Source organism: Chlorocebus sabaeus, chromosome 7, assembly GCF_047675955.1.
Source record: "Chlorocebus sabaeus isolate Y175 chromosome 7, mChlSab1.0.hap1, whole genome shotgun sequence".
NCBI lineage: Eukaryota > Metazoa > Chordata > Mammalia > Primates > Cercopithecidae > Chlorocebus > Chlorocebus sabaeus.
Window position 1 is genome coordinate 90,738,640 of NC_132910.1, and position 12,360 is coordinate 90,750,999.

Genomic DNA, 12,360 nt, shown 5'->3' on the forward strand with positions numbered 1-12,360 from the left:
AGAATGGGGACTTCTATTTCTCCTCACCAATCTCTAGATCCTGCTTTATTTTATCCTCTCCTAAGCCTTATGCAAACTTAAGACAACTCAGGTTGAGACCCTCTATTACTGTCAAAAGCCATTTTGAAGCAATTCAAATGCTCTGTTTCTATTCTTCTGGGAAATCTGTGCTGTCTCAGAAATTCTAATGGCATTCTAAGATCATCTGTTGCTTCGTAATATGGCCTTTTCAATAAACAGGCCTAGTCTCTTCTGCTTCCACCCAGGGTTGGAGGGCATCGGGATGGCAGAGAGAATGGGCAGGGTGGTGACACCTGTGGACAGCTGGCATCATGCCGGGTTCTGTGCTATTTGCTTCCCTCACATGACTTCATTTATTCATCAGAGGAACCTTGCAAGGTCAGTGTTATTATTTCCCTTTGAAAACACATGTCCAGGAAGTTTAGCAACTTGTCCACCACGACACAGAGATAGGAGCTTAGATCACTAGCTCAAACCTTGTACTCTTTTTTTTCTACACTACATTGGTAACTGATCTTTATTTTCCTTGCCTTTCTTCTCTTTTTCTGTCTTTATCTTTCAGCCTTGATATGTCATTACTGGTGTTGGGTAGTGGGCAGTTTCTGCTGGAAGGTGGCTGGCATTCAATTGTAACCTTTTGCCCTGTCTGGTCCAGGGCAAAGTCTCCTCAATGGGAATAAAATGCCTTTGCCTTCTTTAGCTCAGTTCTTCACACTCAGGGCTACAGAGCAAAATGCTGCAGTTTCTGAAATGGGAGAACATATTCTGCAGGATGACTAAAATTTCCTAAATTTTTGCAACATGTAGCAAAATGGAGCATAATTTCAAATTGTGTTTATCTGAACTTTGCTTAAAAACTTACTGTGTTAAAGCCACTATTAAATCCAGCTACTCAGGAGACTGAGGTGGGAGGGTGGTTTGAGCCCTGGAGGTTGAGGCTGCGGTGAGCCATGATCACGTCACTGCACTCCACCCAGGGTGACAGAGTAAGACCCCGTCTCCAAACAAAACAAAACCCAGAAAAACTGCTGCGTAGTTACAGGATTCTTCAATTAGTCAGTACTTCTAGCAAGATAATGTAATGAACTCTGGGTACATGGAGAGTTATGTGGTCATTGATAATCGTGATTACTCTGATAGTTCCTGGGAAAGAGGTGTATTTTCTGTCTCTTTCTGCTTCCTGGCCTGATGGGAGTGAGGACAGCTCTGCTGTAGAGATCAGCAGAAACCTGGATGACATGCTGTCTTTTTTGGAAGGGTAACAAGTGAACAGAGAGGGTGAGACCAGGGAATAATTTGGGGGGGTTGCAATTGGTTTGAGGAAAAACCATTTTTTGTTGTTGTTGTTTTGAGATGGAATCTTGCTCTGTCATCCAGGCTGGAGTATAACAGCACATTCTCGGCTCACTGCAACCTCCACCTCTTGGGTTCAAGTGATTCTCATGTCTCAGCCTCCCGAGTAGCTGGGATTACAGATGTGCACCACTATGTCTGGCTAATTTGTGTATTTTTAGTAGAGATGGGGTTTCACCATGTTGGCTAGGCTGGTCTGGAACTCCTGACCTCAGGTGATCTGCCCTTGGCCTCCCAAAGTGCTGGCATTACAGGTGTAAGCCACCATGCGCGACTAAGGAAAAACATTTCTATAGTATAATGTATCATTTCTTTTAATCTGTTACCAAAATTATACTGAAAGAGTTACATTTAGAGTTTACATTTCATGAAAGCAGTTTTTTCACATGGTTCAGGTTTGTTTTTTGCAATCACATCTTGGCCTCTCTGTTTCACCTTACCTAGAGTGTAATTTTGGTAACAGTGATTCAGTAATAACTGAAGTCCTCAGAAACTCTTTCAGGTTTCTTTTGAGTTTACACAGATAATAAAAATATTTTTAAAACATTTTACTATCATTACTGTCTTATTCCATTTTGTTGCTATAACAGTATACCACACACTGGGTAACTTATAAATAAAAGAAATTTATTTCTCACAGTTCTGGAGGTTAGGAGACTCAATATCAAGGTGCTGGCATCTGGTGAGGACCTTTGTGCTATGTCATCCCAAAGGGCAAGAGAGGGAGGGGGCTAGAGAAGGCCAAGCTCACATTTATAACAATCCACTCCTATGATAACAACATTAATCTATGGGAGCAGAGATCTCATGGCCTAATCACTTCTTATTGCCCTACCTCTTAATAACTACCATAATAATGGAAGTTAAATTTCAACATGAGTTTTGGAGGGGACAAACATTCAGACCATAGCAATTACCAGTATGCTATTTGTCCTTTTATTTTCGTTTTCATAGGAAAATGTAATAAATGGAACATACTAGAAGGATCTATGGGAACTACATTCAGGGAAAATGCCATTCCTCTTCAACCAATCCAGGGAAAACATACAGAGAAACTCTAATTTTTGTGAGTTTTTGTTAATGCTATGGCAGTATTTCAGCTGTGGGCCACCTGGAAATTTTATCACTGCAGAAGGTGATATTTCATTATCCAATGCTCAATTCTTTTATACTTTCATAGAGGCAATAACTACATATACTGACAATGAAGATGTTTTTAAATAGACGCATGGGGTTTTGAAGCACTTGAGGTTTTATTGATTAATTGATTTTTAATTTTTTTACTTTGTGTCAAACTTCTCTTAGAATCTGGATTTGGGGGACTGACTTAAGATTGACTTGAAGAAGTCAGTAGGGAACCTCAGGATTTGTCCAGAAGCTGGGAAGTTGTTGTTTTTAAACCAGTTGACTAGTACAGGTGTACCCAAGAGTTTCTCAAAATAAGATTACCAACACCCAAAAGTTACAGTTATCAGCCAGGGCCACAATTCTCTGCTCAGCTCCTCCTGCTGCTGTTCCTCTCTTCCCGAGCGGTTTTCTGACTTTGAGAGCCTCTGCCTGCCCACAGGCCAAGTGTAGACCTCTCCTTCGAGATCTGTCATTGGGAGGTTATTATAGTAGATGGTGATACGGGTTCAGGGCAGCTAGTTTGCAGTTTAGAATCTCTGCCATGTACTGAAGCCCAAAACTATTACCAACTGAGCATACAAGAATATTTGGTGCTGCCCTGGCTTCTTGGCTCTGTCTTCTTATCTGATCTTAGTTGTCAATGATTTCAAGAGCAGACAGCCAAGGAAGTCTGAAGACCAACAAGAAACTTTGAGCAGACCTGGCTTGCAACTATTTATAAATTAATTTTGTTATTCCCTCTTTCCTATATATGTGTAGTTCCGTGAATTCTCCTTTGAATTGGTTATAACATCTTACTGGTTCCCTCATGAATGAGTTACATAAAAATTTTGATATGTTTTCATTTTATATTGTATGAAAGGCATGATTTTTACTTCTGAAAGTATCTTTTAACATTAGGTACACTATATGCTAAGTACTTGTCTAGATACTTTATGTGTTTATTTTGCAAACACACAGAATACATTTTTTTATGCCAGGTGCTATTTTAAGTGCTCTATAAGTATTAACTAATTCAATCCTTAGAATAGGACTATATCATTTAAACTTCTCTTCAGCTCTTAGTAGCCCCATCTTATCAAATGGAGGCTCAGAGAGGCCCAAGGTTATGTCATTAAACTGTAGGGTCTGTGTGAGGCTGAGGCAACTGCCCTCCCCAGCAGGCACTGGGACTAAATGTGTCCCCTCTGAAATTCATATGTTGAGACCCTAACCCCCAATGTGATGGTATCAGGCATTTGGCAGATAATTAGCTATAGGTGAGGTTATGAGCATAGGCCCCCATAATGGGATCTGTGCTTTTATAAGGAGTGACCAGGAAGCTTGCTCTTTCTCTCTCTCCAACATGAAGGTGTCCTGCAAACCAGGAAGAGGGTCCTCACCAGGAACTTGATTGGCCAGCACTGTCATCTCGGACTTCCCAGCCTTCAGGACTGTGATGAATAAATTGCTATTGTAAGCCACTGGTCTATGGTATCTTTGTTATAGCAGCTTGAGCCAAGATATACCCTCTAATAGTGCTGTAGGATGGGGTGAGGAAAGCCCCCAGCTTTGGTTTTTGGGATGCTGCATCTTTATTTTTATTATTTTTTTGAGGCAGAGTCTCACTTTGTCACCCAGGCTGGAGTGCAGTGGAATGATCTTAGCTCACTGCAGTCTTAGGCTCCTGGGCTCAAGCAATCCCCTTCCCTCAGTCCCCCAAGTAGCTGGGACTACAGGCACGTGCCACCACGCCCTGCTAATTTTTGTATTTTTTTTTAGAGATGGGGTTTTGCCATGTTACCCAGGCTGGTCTCAAACTCCTGAGCTCAAGCCATCTGCCCATCTCAGCATCCCAAAGTGTTGGGATTACAGGCATGAGCCACCGTTCCGGCCAGAATCTGCATCTATAAAGAGCAAAACGATTGTGTTGACAGAGGGGAGGGGGCTGTGATAAATGGATTCTGCAGAAGCAGCCCCCAGCTGTGGAGGCCTGTACTCTGCCTGGGTGGCATGTGTCTTTGTCTGACAATGGCGAGGCCCTGGGCAGGTGTGGTGGCCATATGTGCAGTTTCCTACTAGGGGTTCCACTTAAATATTGGTCCATTTCTTTCCTCAGGGGTCCTCTTCCTCCTCAGAACATCTATCCTGGTTTATTTAATTTTTATTTTTATTTTATTTTTTTGAGGTTCGCAGAACATCTAGCCTGGTTTTATTTTTATTTTTAATTTTTTTGAGGAGGTCTTAGAACATCTATCCTGGTTTATTTATTTATTTATTTTTGAGGTGGAGTCTTACTCTGTTGCCCAGGCTAGAGTGCAGTGGCGTGATCTCAGCTCACTACAACCCCCGCCTCCTGGGTTCAAGTGATTCTCCCACTTCAGCCTCCTGCGTAGCTGGGACTACAGGTGCGTGCCACAATGCCCGGCTGATTTTTTGTATTTTTAGTAGAGAAGGGGTTTTACCGTGTTAACCAGGACAGTCTTGATCTCCTGACCTCATGATTCACCCTCCTTGACCTCCCAAAGTGCTGGGATTACAGGCATGAGCCACCGCAGCCGGCCGGTTTATTTTTTAAAAAATGGCTGGGCACAGTGACTTGTGGCTGTAGTCCTAGCTACTTGGGAGGCTGAGGCAGGAGGATCAGTTGAGCCCAAAAGTTGGAGGCTGCAGTGAGCTATGATTGTGCCACTACACTTCAGCCTGGGTGACAGATCAAGACCCTGTCTAAAAAAAAATAAAGTAAGATTATTATCAGAGTCTCAAGGTGACAGTGAGAGGCAGCCTGGTGCAGGGGATAAGGCACAATTGCAATCTGCTAGACTGGGTTCAAATCCAAAATCGGCCATTCACAGCGTGAATAAATTAGAACTGGCTTAAATTAGCATTTAAAATTTCATCAGGATTAAGTAAGTACTTCCTTCTCACTCTTTCCACAGGCGGTGAGAAAGAGCTCAGCAAGGCCCGGGGAGGGAAGGGCGTGGGGATGAAAGGGATCCAGAGAGTCTGTGCATTGGCAGAGAAGATAGTGTAACTGTGGCGCGGCGGCTGGAGGGCTGGTCCCACAGTGAGCTGTAGCCCTGCCCGCCGGCCATGGGAGAGGCTTAAAACAAACGCCGGAAGCAACTCCCAGCCCCAGAAAGATCTGTGACCGGCAGCGCCAGACCTGCCTGCCTTCCTGACTTCTGTTCCAGGGCAAAGGTCATTTAGCCGCTTGAATCAGCCTTTTTTCCCCCCCTTCCCCAACTTTGTTTACCAGATAAGGAAGGTCAGCATTCAAAGTCAAGAAGCGCCTCTTATCTTCCCCTGCGTTCTACAAATAGTTCCGTGAGAAAGATGGCCGGGAACTCGATCCTGCTGGCTGCTGTCTCTATTCTCTCGGCCTGTCAGCAAAGTAAGAGGCATGGGAAGTTCGTGTGTGTGTGTGTGTGTATGTGTATGTGTGTGTGTGTGTGTGTGCGCGCGCGCCTGTGTGAGAGACAGGGCTTGCGGGAGAGAGGATAGGGAGGGAGGGAGATAGGTCCGGTGTTTTGTTTCCTACTTGCCCTTGCAGGTGGCTCTGGGTCCTCAGGGTCACCCATGCTGCCTGCTCCCCTCCTTCCCAGGGGCAAGCAGAGACTGAGAACATTCCAGAGATTAGTTCTCCCAACTGGAACAATGTGGGGCCTCAGAGCTCAGCCATTCTGCATCATCTGTAGTTACGACCCCACAGTCCGTTCAAACGAGCATTAGTAGCCTGCTAACCTGCAGGAAGTGGTGTGAATATTAATTACAAGTGTTCCAAAAGAAACGTGCCTGCTTCTAAACCTGGTTGTGATTTCTTGAACGTTGTTTTAATTAAGGTGTTTTCTTAAATAAACTGCCTATGGTGGTATGATTATCAGGCTGAAAAAACTTCCTTCAGAAATATGAGTTTGAGATTAAGTAATTAGCTCTAAATTTTAAAACAGCTTCCCACTAGGATTATTCAATATCCCGACTGCCTGGTTAAATAGAGGGCTTTTACTCCATGGGAGTCGCATTTGCTCAATTCATATTATCTTTCCTACAGTGTCAGCTGGGGAAAAGGGTCCCAGTGCAAGAGTGCAAGACTTCTTACCAAGCATGCATATTTCTTTATATTTCCAAGTGTGCCTGTACCTGGAAATAGGGCCAAGCTGTAGACTGCTCAGGTTACACAAACAGCCAGAAGCAGGAAGGCCTCACAGCTAAGGATCCAGTCCAGGCCTCCATGCATGCTTAATGTCTTGCCTAGCCAGTCTGTTTTGAGATTGTATGAAGATCTTGAACCTTCAGACTCACGTTTTGTAGTTTGATTCACACAATCTGTCGTGGAGAAGAGCAGGATATTTGTTTCTAATTAAAGAAACACTTAGATCTGTTAAAAGGAAAATCCTAGACAAATTACATTTAACTGAGTTTAATTGAGCAAAGAACGAGTCACAGTTGGGCATGGGGAACCGGAATAGGTTCAGAGAGACTCTGGGGCTGCCACGTGGTAGAAGAAGATTTATGGACAGAAAAAGGAAAGTGACTCCCAGAAAATGGAAGCGTACAGTTCACAATGTACAGAGGACCTTTAGGTTGAACTTAAAATATATCAGAAGGCAACTTTAGGCTAAACCTAATTTAACAGGTGTAAGGCGATCCATCCTGACTCACAGGTGCTACCAAACCTGCATGAGCCTTTATCCTAGGCCTGCAGAGGGCACAGGAGCAGGTCCACAGATGTCCCAAGTCTGACAGAGGTGCTCATCCTCCCTGTTTGCTGCTTGTGCAGGAGGCTGTGTGAACTGGGGCCAGAATGTCAGGGGGCTGGATGGAGGAGTGGGTAGGGGTGGGGAGAGAGGAGAGGAGACTGGGTGAATGATGATTAATGGTGGACAGGGAATGTTTAATAAGGCGTTAGGGCTGGGCACGGTGGCTCATGCCTGTAATCCCAGTACTTTGGGAGGCCAAGGCAGGTGGATCATGAGGTCAAGAGATCGAGTCCATCCTGGTCAACATGGTGAAACCCCATCTCTACTGAAAATACAAAAATTAGCTGGGCGTGGTGGCACACTCCTACACTCCCAGCTACTAGGGAGGCTGAGGCAGGAGAACTGTTTGAACCTGGGAGAGGGAGGTTGCAGTGGGCTGAGATCGTGCCACTGTAGTCCAGCTTGGCGACAGAGCGAGACTCCATCTCAAAGAAAAAAAAGATATTGATAAAGAGTTGAACTCTGTAAAATATTTGAAAAGATGTATTCTGAGCCAAACATGAGGGATCAGTGGCCGGTGACACAGCCCCATGAGATTCTAAGAACATCTGCCCAAAGGGGTCTGGCTACAGATTGGTTTTATACATTTTAGGGAGACATAAGACATCAATTCATGTAAGATGTACATTAGTTTGGTCCCAAAAGGCGGGACAACTGGAAGTGGGGCATGGGCTTCCAGGTCATAGGTGGATTTAAAGATTTTCTGATTGGCAATTGATTAAAAGAGTTTATCTACAGACTTCAAATCCATAGAAGGGAGTGCCTGCGTTAAGATAAGGGGTTGTGGAGGCCAAGGTTCTTACTATGCAGATGTAGCTTCCAGGTAGCAGCCTTTGGAGAGAATAGATTGTAAATGTTTCTTATGAGACTTAAAAAGGTGCCAGACTCTGTTAATTCTCTCCTGGATCAGAGAAAAGACCTGGAAAGGGAAAGGGATTTTCTACAGAATGTAGACTTTTCCCACAAGAGACAACTTTGCAGGACCATTTCAGGACGTGACGAAAATATATTTTAGGGTAAAATACTTCAATTTCTTTCAAGGCCTGCTATCTGTCATGTGATACTATACTAGAGTCAGACTGGAATTTGGTGTCTTATTGCTACAAAAAGTCTTAAGTGTTAGTTTTTTAAAGGGAAGGTTAGGGTTAAAGAAAGACACACACACACACACACACACACACACACACACACACAGAGGCTTTACAACAGCACAGGTATATTGCAGAAACCTGTGGAGGTTGGGGACCAGCTTAATGCCAGAGCCCACCATTGCTTACAGGCGGGGTACGTATAGGTATGGGCGGGAGGGGTTTGGGCAGTATGGTCTGCTGCCCTGGAGGATATTGATAAGATGTTCCTACGGTCAGATGTTTTGGCCAGGGATGTTCCCTGGGCTCTTTGTCCAGCAGGATTTGACAGGGATATTTCTTCAGTTGGGACTTTGCTTGGCAGGGTATGATAAGGATGTTCCTGTGTCTTGTGGTCAGGTGGCTAGGCAGGATGTTTCTCAGGGCCTGAACCCTCATGGCATGCTTCACTTTGACTAAGGTCTGTGAAATGGCAGGGGGCTTACAAAATGGTGCAGTTTGGACTAACATTAAGGTCTGTTTTAATGTTAATGCTGGTCAGTTGTGCCTGAATTCCAACGGGAGGAGGATATAATGAGGCACGTCTGACACCTTTTTCCCATCATGGCCTGAGCTAGGTTAACTTTGGAATGCCCTTGGCTGAGAGGAGGACTCCATTTAGATGGTTGGGTGGCTTAGAATTTTAGTTTTGGTTTACAAAGGAGACAGAGAGAGGAAGACACAACTGTTTAGCTGGCATCAGGAACCAGAATTTGCTCCTTTTGCAAGTCTGGTGTTCATGGAGTTGGGACACCATGTGCCATGGTTGAAGCAGCTTAGGTTTTGCAGACAGACAGAGCTGTATCTGTTAGTCTAGCCACTTCCCAGTTAGATGTCCCTGTTCAGGATACACTGCCCTTCAATGTCACCATCTAAGAGGGTTTAATCGGACCTTGGGGAGGAAATCCCACCACAGTGCCTGGCCCGATGTAGGCGCTTAGCACTGGCAGTTCCCATCCTAAGTTCCTTCTTGAAAGAGAGAAGTTTCTGCTGCATGGAGAGGTAGCGACAGGGTGAAGGAACCCAGCTGTGGCTGGGTGGGCATCACAGGGGGTAAGGGGCAGAGAGAAAGCTTCCCCTTCACCCTCAGAAGGTTCACTGAAAATCAACGGACAAAAGGCAGATTAATAGGAGAAAGGGTATGACAATTTATTTAAATATGCACAGCATGAGAGAATGATTGCCCGATAATCCAAAGGGGTGCGGCAGCTTCTATACTATTCTTCACAGGGGAAGGAGGAAATGGGGAATGCAGACAATTCTTTTGAGTGGCAGTAAACGATTATTAGGGAGAATGAATGGACTGGGAGACAAAGTAACTTGCCAATGATTCTCTTTGGAATTTGATGGGCCAGAGGGGCAGGCTTAATCTGGTGGGAAAGTTCGTCCAGGTGTGTGCATTCCTCGGTCTTCTTTTCCACATGAGATAATGAGGTCCGAGGGAGGAGAGGGCAGGCAATTGTGTTTGTCTTAGGGGGTCTGGTTTCTAGGTAGATAAGGGAGCTTCAGAGGACTGCCCAGCCTTATCCTGGGCCTTGGTAGAGACCACGGGTTGAGACAGGAAGCAGTGGAGAGGTCACAAAGACCTCGAGGCTGCTTCTTTAGTTCAGTCATATTTTGAGGTGCAATATTCTGATTTCCTTCGGGGGTGTTAACAGAAATACCAAACTCTGTGAAATCTTTTAAAGAGGTTTATTCTGAGCCAATATGAGTGACCATGGCTCGGAGAAAGCACAAACCCAAGAAACCTTCAGTGGGTGGTCCCAAGGCAATCGGGTTACAGTTTGGTTTTATACATTTTAAGGAGGCAGGAATTATAGGGAAAGACATAAATCAATACATGGAAGGCATCTATTGGTTTAGCCCCAAAGGGTGTCATATCTTAAAGCAGGGGGCTTACAGGTTATAAGTGGACTCAGATTCTCGAATTTGCAATTGGTTAAAGGAGTAAAGCTTTGTTTAAAGACTTGAATTCAGCACAAAGAAATGCTTACATTAAGGTGATGGCTGGTATGGTGATTCATGCCTTAATCAAGCACTTTGGGTGACCAACGTGGGCCGATTGAGCCTAGGAGTTCAAGACCAGCCCGGGCAACATGATGAAATGCTGTCTCTATTAAAAATACAAAAAATTAGCCGAGCGTGGTCGCGCTCACCTGTAATCCCAGCCACTTGGGAGGCTGAGGTGTGAGAATTCCTCTAACCCATGGGTTGCAGTGAGCTGAGATCGTGCCACTGCACTCCAGACTGCGTGACAGTGAGACCCTATCTCAAAAAAAAAAAAAATAAAATAAAATAAATAAAGAGATCTGTCATGTGATGCTATGCCAGAGTCAGTTGAAAAGTAAGCCACACACTGGGTTAATTTAAAAGAACTGGCCTAATGAGATTTGATGGCTTGTAGGGCGTGACTTAACCATTGCCTTGCAAGGCCTTAGGTCTTGTCTACAAGTTGGTGTCTTCTTACTGCAGCTGGCTTTGTTAGTCTTATGATCTCCATTTTAACCTTAATCCTGGGCAGTTGTGCCTAAACTCCAAAAGGGCGGGGGCACAACCAGGTGTGTCCTACCTCCCTTCCCCTCACGGAATTCAGTTTTTCAGGTCTCTCTGGGGTTCCCTTGGCCAAGAGGGAGTCTGTTCAGTTGTTTGGGGGCTCAGGATTTTATTTTTGGTTTCTCCCCAGCACACGTGTATCTCTGGAGAAAGCTAGGGAAAGAGGAAAGACAGGCAAAGCAAAAGATTATTTTCAAGAGGTTTTAATGAATTCAGAAGGGAAATAAAGTTGAAACTACAGAAAAGAAGGTGAAATAGCACTCCACTCTCATCATATAGTCATCATATACATGTATATATTTTTTTAAGACAGAGTCTTGCTCTGTCGCCCAGGCTGGAGCGCAGTGGTGTGATCTCGGCTCACTGCAGCCTCCGCCTCCCAAGGTCAAGCAATTCTCCTGCCTCAGCCTCCCAAGTAGCTGGGACTACAGGCACACCACCATGCCTGGCTAATTTTTGTTTTTGTTTTGTTTGTTTTTTTGAGACGGAGTCTCACTCTGTGGCCCAGACTGGAGTGTAGTGGTACAATCTCGGCTCACTGCAACCTCTGCCTCCCGGTTTCAAGTGATTCTTCCAGCTCAGCCTCCTGAGTAGCTGTGACTACAGGCACACACCACTGCACCTGGCTAATTTTTGTATTTTTAGTGGAGACGGAGTTTCACCATGTTGGCCAGGCTGGTCTCGATCGCCTGACCTAAAGTGATCCACCCACTTCAGCCTCCCAAAGTGCTGGGATTACAGGCATGAACTACCGCACCCGGCCCCACTGTCATCATATTATTCCAAAAATAACCATGGTCTGTCTGAGGCCCCTGACCTGAGAGAACAGAAGGGCTTCTCTCTCTTTGGGCTGGAGGTGAGCCCAGCTGAATCCTCTTTCTTGGGGCTGGGCTGGGAGTAGGTAGAATATCTCAGTACCTCTTCCATTTACTGAAGCTCATTCCTCACACTTGCTAGTGTCACAAACAGATGCCCACTGGGTGCAATTAACATAGGAAAATATAGCATTTTTAAAGTTTGCTTACTACCAGCCTCATTTTGAAGCTCTAGTCTCTTGTGCATTACTAATTCATAAGTCTAGGAGCACATATCTTTCATTATTTCCATTTTATAGGTGGAAACAAGAAGACGTACCAAGTATTTTCTGCAAGGCTGTGAAGCATGTTAGAAGCAATGGTAATAGCAGGTGCAGAGTGGCCAAGTCCTCATTTCCCCCTCAAAGAACAAATCCCTTTAGCTGAGCCCATGAGTCATTGGCCTTTCCAGACTGCTGCTGCCCTGGAGGGATGGAGCCCAGGGCTGGAGACAGTCAGGGCCCATCTGTACATTCCTTCTCGTCACTCTGCTCTGTATGAATGAGAAAAACTTCAATCCCAAGCATATACACACTTTTTTTTTTTTTTGACTCGGAGTGCAGTGGTGCGATCTCAACTCACTTC

General features: G+C 44.8%; 1 protein-coding gene across 2 annotated transcripts in view; it reads left to right on the forward strand.

Annotated features, from left to right (window-relative positions):
* The first annotated feature begins 5,525 nt into the window (after positions 1–5,525).
* Positions 5,526–12,360, forward strand: part of MGST2 (microsomal glutathione S-transferase 2) — a 37,165-nt gene continuing 30,330 nt past the window's right edge. The window contains exon 1 of one of the 2 annotated variants that reach the window (XM_007999837.3): positions 5,526–5,875. Coding sequence is in view for 1 of the 2 variants with exons in the window: in XM_007999836.3 (XP_007998027.1) it covers positions 5,818–5,875 (58 nt within the window). In the remaining variant the exon portion in view is untranslated. The remainder of the gene's footprint in view (positions 5,876–12,360) is intronic. The other variant, XM_007999836.3, reaches the window with a different exon arrangement.